The 16,131-nt window shown below is 39.2% G+C and overlaps 1 protein-coding gene across 5 annotated transcripts in view; it reads left to right on the forward strand.

The window, feature by feature from the left end:
* The window catches only part of LOC148357504 (rho guanine nucleotide exchange factor TIAM1-like), a 105,929-nt gene that overhangs the window by 64,264 nt on the left and 25,534 nt on the right, over positions 1-16,131 (forward strand). For all 5 annotated transcript variants that reach the window (XM_088346481.1, XM_088346485.1, XM_088346484.1 and 2 more), the window contains 4 exons: positions 4,436-4,517; positions 4,622-4,708; positions 10,887-11,099; positions 12,116-12,216. In XM_088346481.1, the coding sequence (XP_088202607.1) occupies positions 4,436-4,517; positions 4,622-4,708; positions 10,887-11,099; positions 12,116-12,216 (483 nt within the window). The remainder of the gene's footprint in view (positions 1-4,435; positions 4,518-4,621; positions 4,709-10,886; positions 11,100-12,115; positions 12,217-16,131) is intronic.

A 16,131-nucleotide genomic window follows, 5' to 3' on the forward strand; every position in this document is an offset into this window, starting at 1 on the left:
ATATCAAATGATGATCTAATATTAGTTTGCGTCACAGCATCATGAAGAAGCCCATTTGCTATTGACTGAACTACCTCTCACAATTAATTTTTTCTGCCTCCTGTATCAGTTCAGAATTATGTGTGCTTCGTAAAAACTTCCCAAGGCTTATGGTGATGCTAAAGGAGGAGCAAAAACATGATAACCATTGTCAAGAAATACAAAGAAGGCACACACATTGGTACCTTTGCTAAGTTGCTTGGCCGTAACCAATCAATGATCAGGACTTTTATTAACAATTAGTTGGCAAATAAGGCAAGTGGAAGTTTAATCCAACATCACCGTCTCCTGCCGTCCCACCGCATCCTCCTGCTTCTCCCCTTGACCAGCTCAAGTGGCGACACACCAAACGTAAAGAGAATTCCAATCTTCCTTTTACATTGAAATATTATGTTTGTAATCCTATTTACATATATCACACATAAGTTGTGCATACTATATATCAGGGGTCGCAAAATAGCGGCCCAGTGGGCCTTGGGATAATAGTATGAGGCCTCCAACTTAATATGAAAAGTTAATTGTAAGCACAGTCCACAAAAATTATAGATTCATTTTTTACTGACTGAGTGATTGATTTGTATATTTATTTTAATGTTTTTTTAAATTTTTAGATTCTGGGAAAATAAATTCAAAATATTTCTGGGAACAGTGGAATGTTATTATCAGAGCTTTTCTTGTGAAAAAACCCATTTGACCCAACCTCACTAAGACCCTAGGTCCGGCAGCCCCCAAGTAAATTGAGTTTGAGACCCTTGCTATACAGACGCTGCCCTACTTACGAACGAGCGAAGTTTCGGACGATCGTTCGTAAGATGAATTTGTTCGTAAGTTGATCCAGTGCTTTATTTTCTATGGAATGTATGTTTACGGTTTATATCAGTATGTTTGAAGCTTGTGTAAGTAACGTGTATATTTTGAAACTAATTAAAATAAACGTTTAATAAAATAATATGCTCTATACCATTACAAAGCAGGCTGAATGATAAAGCATATTACGGAAAAACAAAGCTACACACTAGGCGTTGACATCTTGTGGTCTGTGAAGCCTTTTGAGACTCCTTGTGATTAAGGGCTATACAAATAAACATGACTTGACTTGATTATAAAGATAAATAAATAAAGTTCAACTTACTTTTGGAAGAGTTAGGCGACTTCCTCCTCCGTGGTAAAGAGTGGACCAAAAAATGTTATCCAAACATTTTCTCAGCCGCATCAAGCTTTCTTATTCCACTTTCATTTCAAAAGAAAGGGCTTGCCTCTTCTTTAAACTTTACACCATCCAATTATCAGAATCCATCATAATTTGACTCAATTTTCTGGTTTTATCCATGCAGTACTTTTTTGTCTTCCGTATTCTATTCAATTATTACCCAACAGAAATAAAGCTCTTTCGGTGATTGTAAACACGTATGACGTGGCCAAGCTGTGCGTGCATCGTTGAAGGAGAATGGCAGAAATCATGTCAGTTTACAACAGTTCACTGACACAAAAAGATCCTAGATCATAGATAGGCGCAGCTCAGAATAGCACACAGTATGTGCTTAGCAGTAAGATAGCCACTTAATTTTAGTCATCAAAGTCAGGAAAAAAAACTGTTGATCTGCGCTAGATTTCTTCCATTGAAGATACTGGAAAAATTTAAAAACTGTCTTTTAAAGTGCTTAAAAAGTGGAAGCGAACGCAACTAAGGTCTGTGATTCAGGCATTTGGTGCTTTTTTTAACACTGGTTCTTTTTCTAGCAAACCATGTTCACCACTTGGCTGTAGGCTATGGCTCACTGCTGGCCTCTACTGTAATTATTAGCTGCTTCATCCTTCAGTGTCACTCGCCTTCGACGGCTGAGTTTTGTCATCCAGGCATCTTCCACTTTGCCCCACTGTTTCCTTCTTTAGCCACTCATATTAGCCAGTTGGCTAATGGTTGGTTAGAGCTTGCCAATAGCTGCGATTGTTCCTTTTAGCTGCTCCATGTAAATAACGTTGGCTTATGCAGCTGAGCATTATGTTTCAGCCTTTTTTTCCCCACAGTTTTCTTCTTTAGGCGCTCATGTGAGCCGCTTGGCTGCAGGCTATGGCTCATCTTTAGCAGTTATTGTTATTTTTTTGGTGATTCTGCCTCGTTCATTGGTGGCCCCCCGTTTTCCAAAGCTGCTCATGAAAGTAAACGTTGCCCATTTCCGTGAATCAGGTCTTTCACTTTTTTCCCGCTGTTTTCTTCTCTAGTCACTCATGTTAGCCACTTGGCTGCAGGCTATGGCTTGTCGTTAGAAGCTTTTGTTGTTTGTTGCTCCTGCTTTGTCTTTCAGTGTTTCGCCTTCCACAGATATTTATTAGAGCAAACCTTGCTGAGTTCCATGATTTACTTATGTAACACTTTTTTTTCTCAATGCTTTCCTTTTCTAGCCACTGCAGCCACTCACACACACAAGCTCCATAGCCACTTGTCTGCAGTCGCTATGGTTGTTGTTTGCTGATCCATGTAAATAAAGTTTCTTCTTGAAATATTTTACTGGCCTTTTTAATATTCTTATCTCGCTAGCCACTAAATTAAGCCTCCTGGACCAGCTCAGACCAATTCCAGCTCTTGGCTCCTTACAGCTGGTCCGGGTGTACCCAATTGCTCGGTCGCTGGCAGAGATCAACAGCAGCTTTCGTGTCCTGGAGATCGGAATCCAAATTTAGCAGAGTGGTATCTTTCGGGCTTCCGTAGTGTCTTCTCCAGCTACATTAGTTCCATTCCAAGCTACACCCGCCCTCTTGTGGTGAATTATTACACAGTGTGACTTTAATACACTAAATCCAAAATGATTTCAAAAGAAAGGGCTTGCCTCTTCTTTAAACTTCACACCAACCATATCAAATGAATGCACGAGATATTCAACAATGAAAACGTTAACGTTCTTAGCGTGCTTGAGATACAGTGCAGTGTGTATACACACGAACCAGGAAGTATAAGCCAGATTTCTTCTTCGGGGTGGATGCTGGGTGACCTCTTACAGCGCCACGCGGCGGAAAGATACACCGCAGCACTGTCCTCTACTCTGATAAAGGTGCACACAATACAAAATCTAACTTACAGCAATGTCTGGATATTTTTCGACATCCCGAAAAAAATGTTCGTATGTACCATACGTCGTAACTCGAATTTTTGTAAGTAGGGCAGTGTCTGTAAAGTATTTTGTCTTTTTTTTCTTGGAATATGGGTGTTTAGCGCTAATTAGCATAACATTTCGATACTTCGTTATACAGTGAAATCTCAGTTTTCGAACGCCTCTCAGTTCGAACAAATCTGAGTCCGACCAAAAATTTAGAGAAATTCTTGCTTCGCTGTTCGGTCAAAAAATTCGAACGCCGGTAATGCGTGAGTGCGTACGCTAGGGTGCGATGCTGAGTGGCGTACGGGTGTTGATCGCTCTTTTCGTGACCAACTGTTATCGTGTGCGGACGTGCTTCGTTAATATAGGTGTACGAAGTGTTTTAGCCCCTAATTATGCCTCCGAAGAAAGTCAGTGCAGTTAGTTACTACAGGTGAAAAAAGAAAAGTAGTGCACTTAAGAAAGAAATAATAGCAAAATATGAAGGAGGTGTGCGGGTGTCTGATCTTGCTAGGGAATACCCCACTGTCCACCTGCGCCTTCTGCTGACCACCACAAAGGTAAGAAATCCTATTCATAATTCTTTTCTTTAACCTTTTTTTTTAATTTTTACACGTTCATGTTAGCGTAATCTTTCGTACGGAAAATTACGATAATGCGAACATACGATTAGCCTCGGTTAGCTTTATGTTTACGTTGAACATTCAAGGTAGACATTCAGGGTGTTGAACGGAGCCCAACTTTCAGGGTGTTGGAACGGAGCCCCCTTTCCAATGAACCGCTCACCACTTGTTGTGGAGACCCGGGTGCTAAATGACTTGTAAACGACCTGATTTTTTTATTTTTACACGTTCATGTTAGCGTAACCTTTCGTACAGAAGATTACGATAACGCGGACGTACGATTAGCTTGGGTTAGCTTTACGTTTACGTTAAACATTCAAGGTAAACATTCAGGGTGTTGGAACGGATTAAAACGATTTACATTATTTTCAAAATGAAAAATGAAAAATGATTTTGGTGATCGAACAAATCAATTTTCGAACAGGGTTCCGGAACGGATTATGGTCGAGAACCGAGGTTCCACTGTATGTCGATTTCACTTTGAGATCCCCAACTCTTGGGGTCCACTGTATATCTTTTTTAGGAGCTACCAATGCAAACAACAGCGCTTCCTTTCTTTCCAGCTACACTGCAAAAAATAATATTCATATAAACCCACTAGCTTCTAATTGTGCTAATTTGAAGGATTTTGTGCTATCCTACGCTATAATGCGTGGTGCGTTGTGTTATTTTCACCAGCTTTATAAAGAAGTCGAACTCTGCTCCAAGATAAGAAAAGTGGTCCAGTTCGACCGAGACGAGTCATGCATGATAGGTTACGGTATGAAGCGCTTCTCTTCTATTTTTCCAAACGCTCTGAACTGATTTCTGAGTATTTTTTTCCCGTTTTACGTAATCCGATGCTCGCTCTTCATCCTCCTCCAGGTTTCACCATCTCTGTAGTGGAGGAGGACCGAGTGCAGCAGCTTTACATCACCGACGTGAGGGCGGGCGGACTTGCCTTTGCTAAAGGTCTGGCGCACTTAAAAGCCTACTTTTGTGTTTTTGTGTGTCCTTTTATGTTCATGTTTGCTAGAGTGTTCATCAAAAAGTGGGAACAAAGTGGCTTTTATGGGAAGGAGCGGTTTGAAAGGACAAATGACGAGAAACTGAGCCGGATATTTCAGTTTCACAGTGTCAAGACCTTAAGTGTGAAGCTATTATGTTTGAAATTATACCATTGCTTGAATCCTGAATGTGAAATCCGAACCTAGTCTTTAGTCTCAAATTCAAACAATATAAATTGGGCTTCAAGCATTTATTTTAAATTGATTTTTTTGGGGGGGAAAAAAAAACAGAAATTTAAATTGAATGCTGAATTTGAAATCCTAATACTGTCTTTCCACTTAATTCCACTGTTTCCTTCTCTAGCCCCTCTTGTTTGCCGCTTGGCTACAGGCTATGGCTCGCTGGTAGGCACTATTGTTGAATAATTTGTTTGTTTGTAAAATCCTGGTTAAAAACCCTAAACTCTGTTTTGAAATATGAAATTCAAAACGGTCACCAGTTTTGAATACTCAATCCAAAACCCAAACCTTGTTTTCAAACCCCAAATTAAAAAAATGAATTTATTTTATTTCTTTATTTCAAACCGTAAAGATGTTTTTAAACCGAATTTAAAACCGTAACCTCAGTTTTGAATGCTGAATTTGAAACTATAACCTTATCTGAAATCGCAAACTTCTGAAAATCTGGCTTCGAACATTTATACCGAATTGTAAAGATTTTTTGAAAACATGGTTTAGTACCCTAACCTCAGTTTTAAATTCTGAATTTGAAACCCCAAATTTGTCTAAAATCCTAAAATAAAAACATTAATTGGGTTCTAAACATTTATTTTTATTTGTACAAAACAATTGAAAACTAAATAAAAACCCTAATCTCTGTTTTAAACCCTGAATTTGAAACCCCAACCTTGTCTTCAAAACCAAATTTAAAAAAAACATAAATTGGGCTTTAAACATTGATTTTAAATTGTTAACATTTTTGAAAACCTAATTGAAAACCCTTACATCAGTTTTCATTCCTGAATTTGAAGCCTGAGCCTTATCTTTGAAACCTCATCTCATCTCATCAGCTACACCACTTATCCTCAGTAGGGTCGCGGGGGTGCTGGAGCCCATCCCAGCAATCATCAGGTAGTGGGCAGGGGACACCCTGAACTGGTTGCCAGCTAGTCGCAGGGCACACGGGGACAGACAAGTCACTCGCTCATTCACACCTAGGGACAATTTGGACCGGCCAATCCACCTGAAATGCATGTTTTTGCAATGTGGGAGGAAACCGGAGTGCCTGGAGGAAACCCACGTAAGCACGGGGAGGACATACAAACTCCACACAGGAAGTCTGGAGCTGGGTTTGAACCCACGCAGGAGGTTCCCAAGACATGAACTGTGCCGCACATGCGCTAACCACTGCGCCGCCGTGCTGCTCTTTGAAACCTAATTTAAAAAAAAAAAAAAAATAGGGCTTCACACAGTTATTTTTAAGACTTTTTGAAAACGTATTTAAAACCTTAACCTCAGATTTGAATACTGAATTCGAAACTTGAATCTCGCCTACAAAACCTAATTGAAAAAACTGGAGAAGTGGAAACTGGAAATTTTGGCTTAAAACATTTATTTTATAAATTGTGAAGACTTTTTGAAAACCCTAGCCTCAGATTTGAATACTGAATTTTACTGAATCATTTCTACATAGCTTATTTAAAAACCTAATTTAAAAAACATAAACTGGGCTTCAAACATTTATTTTAACTTGTAAAATTAATTAAAAACCTAATTTAAAAGCCTCAAATTTTACGAAATCCTGATTCGAAAAACTAACTTCAGTTTTGAATGTTGAATTTGAAACCTGATCCATGTTTTCAGACCCAAATGTAAAAAAACTTAATATGGGTTTCAAAGATGAATTTTAAGATTGTAATGTATCTTCCCAAAACCTTATTTAAAACCCTAACCTCAGTTTGGAATTGTTAATTTGAAACTAGAACCTTATCTTTAAACCCAAACGTTAACAACAAAAAACGGGCTTTATATTGTATTATATTTTTAACCTAATTCAAAACCCTAACTCTCAGTTTTGAATCATGAATTTGAAACCCAAATCTTGTCTTCAAACCCAAATGTAAAGACATGATTTTTTTATTTTTAAATAGCTAAAAATGAATGTTTGAAAGCTCTAACCTTGATTTGTAACCTATTCTGATTTTACAAACTCTAAGCCTTAGTGTATGTTTTATATCGCCCCCTGGTGGTGCAAAAATACTTTGATAATTTACTTAAAACACTACTGATTCAAAAGTTAAGCAAAAACACATATGCTACGTTCTAATAAACATGATTTTAGGTTTAGAAACGTGCCATTTTATAACACAACTTTTGGAAGCTGACATTTAAGGCAGCCATCTTACAACTACGGAAGCCCAAATAGCCATTTTTCCAAGCTAACCTGTCTCGGTGTTGCTTTTAGCTCGTAACGGCCCCCTACCACACATACTTGAGCACTGCATGGGACGGTCGCATAGTCCAGTCATTCGGGCATTTGCAACATATTTTCCACTGTTAACTTCTCTAGCAACTCCTGTTAGACACTTTGCTGCAGACTATGGCTTGCTGCTTGGTGCCATTGATATTGTATCTTAAATGCTGGTGGAAAAAGACACATGAGGAGACTATTGGCTTGATTACAATAATCAAGAAAGGCCATTATTATTGATTGGCAGAGAGCTAAAACATAGTACACATTGTAAAACAATTACAGCATGAGGAAATTCTAATCGTATCCCAATCACCAATTTTGTACAAGTGGATTGATTGATTCTAGCTTACGGTTACACAAGCTTTCTTAGGACAGTTATATAACATCCTTTCGAGATATTTTCTGCAAAGGTTCATTCCATGTTGACTGTTTTCTCCGCAATTGTCCCCCCTTGATCATTTTAGATGAATTCTGCTTTTGGTCTTGCTAACTTTTACTAGCGAGCCGATATTTAGGGTCTTTACGGGTGCTTATAATCCTTGAAAATGCTTGAATTTTATTGTTCATTGTTTATCGTTTTCAACGTCAGGAACTGCTTGAATTTTGGGTGAAGTTCTATCAAACACGCAATAAATTATGTTTTTTTTTTAAAGTGCGTGAAAGTTACTCCAACACGCCTTCTCTTGTGGCTTGTCACTATGGCGTTGTCATGTAAAGTTTTCCAATGATATATTATCAATAATGATAAGAATTATGCCCCATTTTTTTATTCAATTATTTAGTAACTAGTAATTGCATATGTTTTGCAGGGATCCCCTGCAACAATGAAATATAAATTAAAATATTCACAGATCTACAATGTAAAATGCAAAACAAATTTAGCTTTTTACACACCGAACAGATTTAAAGTCGAACAACAACACAAAAACCATAAAAATGCAAAACAATCAAATACAAATTAAAAATGTTACCTATTCAATGCTACAAATAAATGATAAATGTCAAATTAAAAAAATAATCTACAAATGTATTTTAACCAATTTAGACAAAGATCCTCTGAAAACATGCAAACAAAATGTAAATTAGAATAAGTAAAACAAAAACCAAATGATCAACAGTCTTTAAGATTGGAAGATCGAATGCACTCTTCTTCAGAGCCATCCAATTATCAGAATCCGTCATAATTTGACTCAATTTTCTGGTTTTTATTCATGCAGTACTTTTTTGTCTTCCGTATTCTACTCAATTATTACCCAACAGAAATAAAGCCCTTTCGGTGATTGTAAGCAGGTATGACGTGGCCAAGCTGTGCGTGCATCGTTAAAGCAGAATGGCAGAATTCATGTCAGTTTACAACAGCTCATTGACACAAAATGATCCTAGATCAAAGTTAGGGCCCGGTCACACAGCCGTTTGCTGCTGAATCACGGCCAGAAATTTCTGCCTGTGAGGCGGACGCTATTGGACGCTTTAAGATCGCCATACAGCAGTGCTTAACACGCGGTCGGAAAGTTGGCAGCGCGAAAAAGTTTTGCGCTGCTCAATACTTTAGAGCACGGGTACACAGCCTTTCACGGGCGTATCGAGGCTGAATCACGGCCAGAAATTTCTGGCCGTGAAGCAGACGCTGTTGGGCGCTGTTGGACGCTTTGAGACCGCCATATAGACGAGATACAGCAGTGCTTTATTCGCGGTGGGAAATTCACACGCGGTTGGCCGCGCGAAAAAGTTTTGAGCTGCTCAAAACTTTGAACACGTGTTAACCGCGGGCGGCACACGAGGTAATGACGCGGAAATGACGCGGAACGACGTGCTCTGGCCGCGGCCAGGGCGTGGTTACACATGGGTAGGACGGGAAATTTCAGCAGGTAATCGTGGGTGGAGCATGGTAATAGCATGTTCTGCGCCTGTATCGCGGTGTTATTACGTGAAATTAGCGTGTTACGCGTGTGACGGTCAAACGCCTTTCTCCGCGTATATACAGCGCGATTTGCCGAGCACACGTCAGTTGTGCTCGAGACGTCAAGGGGTGGACATGGATCTCCGTCACCGTAGTGACCTCGTCTTAATCCATTTTCATTTCTTGACATTTATTTTCATTTCATAACAAGATAATAAAATCAAAATGAAAAACTATTACAATAATAACATATTGGCTTCTTCGGTGCCATAGCTTGAAATCTTGATCTTCACGGGACTGTGTCTTGAGCGGTTATGATTTCTACAGCCAGGTGCTATGCCGAGAAATGCATCCCTGCTGAGATTTGCATCCCCTCGTTACTACAACCACTTTTACCTCGTTTTATTCCACTTTTAGGGAATGTAATGGCGAACATATAACCAAATGCACTTCGTCTTGCATTTGTTGGGAATGTAATACAACTTAAACCATTCCGTCTTTGTTTTTGTTGTGAACGTAATCGAACGGTAATGCACTCCGTATATAAAATCCTCCCCCCCTCGCGTGAACGCACATTCTGCTGCGCTTCCAACAATAGCGACCGTATTCTATATAAAACGCTTATTAAAACAATAAAGCGAGCTAATTATAATAATTGGGAGATCCTAGTCTATACAATGCGTTTATTTAAACAATAAAGTGCGATCGTATTCTACAAAATGCGTTTGTTAACGCGGATGAAAAAGTCACCAACGTCAATGCAAAGCGATCGCAGCAGAATGTGCATTCACGCGAGGGGGTGGGGGGTTGGGGTTGCGTAGGAGTCGGATTTGGGCACAACACCGGCTCGGGAGCTTTTATACCCGTGGTCCACACGAGAAAATGACGCGGAAATGACGCGATGAGGAAGCGGAACAGTCGCCGGCGTCTGTTTTGTGGGCATACCACCGATGAACAGCGGGTTGGCCAATTTTGCGCATTTTCCATCGCTGGCAACCACGGGCAAAAAAAAAACGCAAAATTTTATCCGTGATACAGACACAAACGGCTGTGTGACCGGGCCCTTAGGGGCAGCTCAGAATAACACACAGTATGTACTTAGCAGTAAGATAGCAACTTAATTTTAGTCATCAAAGTCAGGAAAAAAAAACTGTTGATCTGCGCTAGATTTCTTCCTTTGAAGATACTGAAAAAATTTAAAAACTGTCTTTTAAAGTGCTTAAAAAGTGGAAGCGAACGCAACTAAGGTCTGTGATTCAGGCATTTGGTGCTTTTTGGTTGGTTATGGCTTGCCAGTAGCTGCTATTGTTCTTTTTTGCTGCTCCATGTAAATAACCTTGGCTTATGCAGCTGAGCATTATGTTTCAGCCTTTTTTCCCCACAGATTCCTTCTTTAGGTGCTCATGTGAGCTGCTTGGCTGCAGGCTATGGCTCATCTTTAGCAGTTGTTGCTTGAAATATTTTACTGGCCTTTTTTATAGCTTCTCTCGCTAGCCATTAAATTTAGCTCTTAGACCAGCTCAGACCAACTCCAGGACTTGGCTCCTTTCAGCTGCTCCGGATGTACCCAATTGCTCGGTCCCTGGCAGGGATCAAAAGCAGCTTTAGTGTCCTGGAAATGGGAATCCGAATTTAGCAGAGTGGTATCCTTCGGGCTTCCGTAGTGTCTTCTCCAGCTGCTTCAGTTCCATTCCAAGCTACAACGCCATCTACTGGTGAATTATTACACAGTTTGACTTTAAAACACTAAATCTGAAATGATTACATCAGGTCTGAACGCAGGCGACGAGATCCTGGAACTGAATGGGAAGGAGGCCAGCAACCTAGACTTCTCGGACATGAAAGTGGCCTTCTCTCTATCGTCGTTAGCATTGACGGTTAGCGCGCTACCGCCGCTAGAACGACGCCAACTTTGCCTCCTGCCGCCGAGACGCTCCGACGCTCAAGATGATCCCTACACTGATATTTTTTCGCAGAGCCAAGGTGAGCGCTCGCCAGAAATCGCCCAATTTTGAAGACAAACAACCCAAAATGTGCTGTTAGCGAATGTAGTTCCACCTTAGGCCTGTTGGTGGCACACTTTAAAAAGCTTTTTTGAAACTCCAAAACTGACCTGTAAACCCTATTTGAATTCACATCTTTACCTTTTTGAACCTTTCAAACTTTAAAGGGACAGTGTGTATTATTTAGCATTTCCTGGTGGTAAAAAATATTAATTGAAGAAAATAACGTTTTGCTTTGTATAATAGGCAAAAACACCTTAAATATTATGACTACATGCATTTTTGAATAGTTGAAGGTTGAGAAATTTGCACGTATTGTACACAAGATGAGACTCAGCTACAGGGAGAGGACTTTGAATTGCTGCGACAGTCTTTCCCATTTTTTCTTTATATTTCTTTTTTTCACCTATCTTCCTTTTTTCCTTTATTCCTTTTGCCTTTTTTCTTCCTCAGTTGTTCTTTTTTCTACTTATATTTATTTTTCTCATTTCTTTTGTCCTCCTCCCCGCAGCCTTTTTTTTACCCTTTTATTTTTCCTTTTCTGCCTTTTGTCTCCCTTTATGTTTTTCTTTATTGTTTTTACAATCACTTATTATAACTTTGTTTCCTCCTTTTTGTGGTTTATTCATGTTTCTTATTTCCCTTTTCCTTTTTATTCCATTTTTGGAGAAGAAAATGAGAAGATTATTTTTTTGTCTCAGTAGTTTTTGTTCCTCCTTTTTGCTTTTCAGGACTCGTTTTTCAGTTGCATTGTACAATACAGTGACATCTAGTGGTCAAATATTGCACTCTCCCTTTAAATTTAAACTAGGGAGATTATATAAGTGTTAAAATACTGAATGAGACACATGCCTTGGCCAAGAAAAATAGATCACTCATTCTTATTAAGTGCCTCCTATTTTATTGATTAAAATTTTACTTTTTAATTCAATTCAGAGTCTTTTTTTTTTAATTATTCAGGTGCTATGTTTTCGTCCTTTTATATTCGAATTTTAGAGGAAATCCTGGACGACAATGCCGGTTTACTGCTGGAGAGTTCAGGAGACAGCCTGGGTGATGACTCCGAGATCTTCGGACACTTGGACGAGGTCACACAGGTCGGAAAAAATATATTTTGCTACAACTTCTACAGAAAAAATCTAAATATAATAATATTAGCAGACATGGGGACTTGAGACTTAGTGACTTGGACTCGAGTCGACTCGAGTCGCTGTTTTTATGACTTGTGACTTGACTTGGACTTGGCAATCTAAGACTCGGGACTTGACTTGTGACTTGACTTGCCCAAGAAAAAAATACTTGGGACTTACTTGGGACTTGAAGGTGAAGACTTGAGACTTACTTGAGACTTGCACATGTGTGACTTGGTCCCATGTCTGAATATTAGAGATGAAAAGAACAAGTTGTGCTTCTACTTCAATAGAAAATCAAGATATAATCTAATCATGATGAGGTATAGAGGAGACATGACCAAATTGAGATACTACCGCTACAGAAAATGTATTTTTATAAATTATAATTTGCGTGGGTTTTCTCCGGGCACTCCAATTTCCTCCCACATTCCAAAAACATGCCGGTCCAAATTGTCCCTAGGTGTGAATGAGCGAGCTATTTTTGTCTGTCTTTGTGTGCCCTGCGACTGGGATGGGCTCCAGCACCCCCGCGACCCTGATGAGAATAAGCAGTACAGATAATGGATGGATGGATAATTTGTGAGAGGTAGCGAGTAGACATGACAAAATCGTTCTACTACTTCTTCAAATAAAATAATAATAATATATAATATATATATATATATATATATATATATATATATATCATTAGCTGCACCGCTTATCCTCAGTAGGGTCGCGGGGGTGCTAGAGCCCATCCCAGCAAGCAGTGGGCAGGGGACACCCTGAACTGGTTGCCAGCCAATCGCAGGGCAAACAGGGACAGACAACTCGCTCGCTCATTCACACCTAGGGACAATTTGGACCGGCCAGTTCACCTGAAATAAATGTCTTTGGAATGTGGGAGGAAACCGGAGTGCCTGGAGGAAACCAAGGCAAGCACGGGGAGAACATACAAACTCCGCACAGTAAGGCCGGTAGCTGGATTTGAACCCACGCTGGAGGTTCCCATGACCTCAGAACTGTGCCGCACACGCGCTAACCACTGCGCCGCCGTGCTGCCCATATTTATATATATATATATATATATATATATATATATATATATAATAAAAATATATTGTAGTTACGGATATGTAATGAGGGGCCTCAAACAAATTGCGCAACTACTTCTGTAGAAGATCAAAATATATTATAGTTACACGGACAGGCAGTAAGGAGACACTTCTAAGTTGTGGTACTACTTCTAACGAAAATTCCAATATATTCTCAATATTGAGAGGTAGAGATGAAATACAACAAAACTGTGTTACCACTTCTACAAAATATATAATATAATATGGTTCCGGAGATACAGGGAAGATACATGACCAAGTTGCAGTGCTGCTTCTATAAATAAATCAAAATATGTGAAAAAAAACATATTTACAGAAATGTAAAGAAGCGACATGACCAAGTTGTGCGACTACTTCTACAGAAAATCAAGATATATTCTTATGAGAGAGAAAGCGAAGCGTAGGGGAGAAACAACCAAATTGTGCGATAACTTCTACGGAAAATTAAAATACATTATAATCACGGAGAGGTAGAGATGAGACACAACCAAGTTGTGCTGCTACTTCTACAGAAAATCCAAATATATTAGTGAGAGAAATGACCGAATTGTACTACTCCTTCTTTTTAAAATCCCAATATTCTTTAATTATAGTCAGGTAGAGAGGAGACACATCTAAATTGTGCTTCTTCTATAGAAATTCTAAATATAGTTAAATTACAGAAAGGTAGAGAGGGATCACAACCATTTTGTTCTAATACTTCTACAGCAATTAGAAATATATTCAAGTTTCCAAGAGGTAGAGAGGCGACACGACCAAGGTGTGCTACTACTTCTATAAAAAATCCAAATAAATTTTGAGGAACATAAATGCTCAGAACTTTTCTAACAGGTAGTGTCGGCTGATTGAATATCATAGTATGATATAAAGTGACGAATTACTGTTTCTGGTGCCTTGCACACATTACAGAGAGGTTGAGAGGAGACAAAATAATGCAACTACTTTTGTAGAAAATCTAAATATATTCGAATGAGGAACTTAAATGCTTTAAATCCTTCTAACAGGTAGGGTCAAATGATTGAACAATACAGCGTGGTGTCATGTACATAATTATTGTGTCTCCCTGGTGACCTGCACATATTATGAAGAGGTAGGTGGGAGACACAGCCAAGTTGTACCATTACATATATAGAAAATCCAAATATATTCTACTGAGGAATCTTTCTAACAAGTGTCAAATGATTAAGAGTTATAGCAGGAGAATAGCGCTGATGTTATATTTAGCCGTTATTGCAGTGAAAATGATCATGAATCCTTACTCAGATTTTATTTATTCAATTGTAGATCTCTCCTTGTAAAATTAATTATATTAATACATTTTATTTCAAAGCACCTTTTAGGACACAGAAGTTTGCTGTACACAAAATATAAAACAGATTAAAAAAACAAGCAATAAAAAAACAAAACAAAAAAAACTAAGTACAGTTATTGTTGTTGACTGCACTCGGTATAAAAATACCTAAAGTGGAATCGACATGTCGAGGACAAACAAGCGCAAAACCTTTCATTTCTGGAATGCTCGCATGCCTGAAGGTTAATTAGTTTTTTTTTTTGTTTTTTTTTATTTTGCTTCAATGCAGCAGTAATCTGCTGTTCCTTAAATCGGGTCATTAAATCCTTGAAAGTGCTTGAATTTCAAAGTTGTGTTTTTAAGGCTTGAAAAGTGCTTGAAATTTGTGAAATGCAGCACCACATTAAGCACAGGACCAGTTCAAGAAAATGCAATACAGAGGACCCTAACCCTAAGAAAATGTAAATAAAATGGGTCAAAAGCATGGCGGCACAGTGGCTGAGTAGCTAGCATGCAGCCCCATGGTGTGGAGGTCCGGGTTTGATTTCCAGCTAATGCAGCCTCCTGGTGCAGAGTTAACATGTTCTCCCCGTGCCTGTGTGGGTTTCCTCCGGGCACTCGAGTTTTCTGGCCAATCTAAGTTGTCCTAAGGTGTAAATGAGTCGGTGAGTGGTTGTACGCATGCCCGAAATGCCCCCAAACACTCACCGGACTCGCCCCCGAGCCACCCAAGACCCTCACAAAATTCTATGGGAACACTGTAGCATTTCTCAGTGGTGAAATGAAATGAAATGATCTGCATTTATATAGCGCTTTTCAAGTCAATGACTTCCCAAAGCGCTTTACATTGTGCTTCACATTTCCCAATAGCGTCCGTGATCTGTGCAGCCATGTAAGGCGCTAACCTGCTTATTGGGGGTAATTGGGGGTTCAATGTCTTACCCAAGGACACTTCGACATGTAACACGGACGAGCCGGGATTCGAACTGGGATCCCTTAATCCTAAAACGATCGCTCTACCTCCTGAGCTACTGCCGTGGTAAATTGTAATGGGAAGAACATCCTGGAACTGAAAATGTAAACTACAGATTACATATTATTACACATAATTTTTCACCCAACACCCATAAGAAGCGATTTTCTCAAAAATATTTACACACGGTTTGTTCAGATCCAGAAATATATTTGCTATTTACTCAATATCTAAAAATCGTACGTCTTGATAAGATTAAAAGTCACACATGTTAATCATAGATATATTTATGGCTCCGCAAAATACATGATTCACACTGAATTTCTTTAAATGGTGCTGGAGAATTTGAAAATTTGGCTATAAAGTCCTTGAAAAGTGCTTGAATTGGGCCTGGAAAATTTGTGTTTGAACCCTGCAATTAGTTTGTGCAACAAACTTGAGGATATGTCGCAGTTTTTGTGTTTTCTTGTTCTGGCACGCTAGCAAGTGCTATGTGGCGCCAGCCTGGACGCGACATTTGG

Source organism: Urocampus carinirostris, chromosome 10, assembly GCF_059441175.1.
Source record: "Urocampus carinirostris isolate Australia breed hairy pipefish chromosome 10, RoL_Ucar_1.0, whole genome shotgun sequence".
Lineage (NCBI taxonomy): Eukaryota > Metazoa > Chordata > Actinopteri > Syngnathiformes > Syngnathidae > Urocampus > Urocampus carinirostris.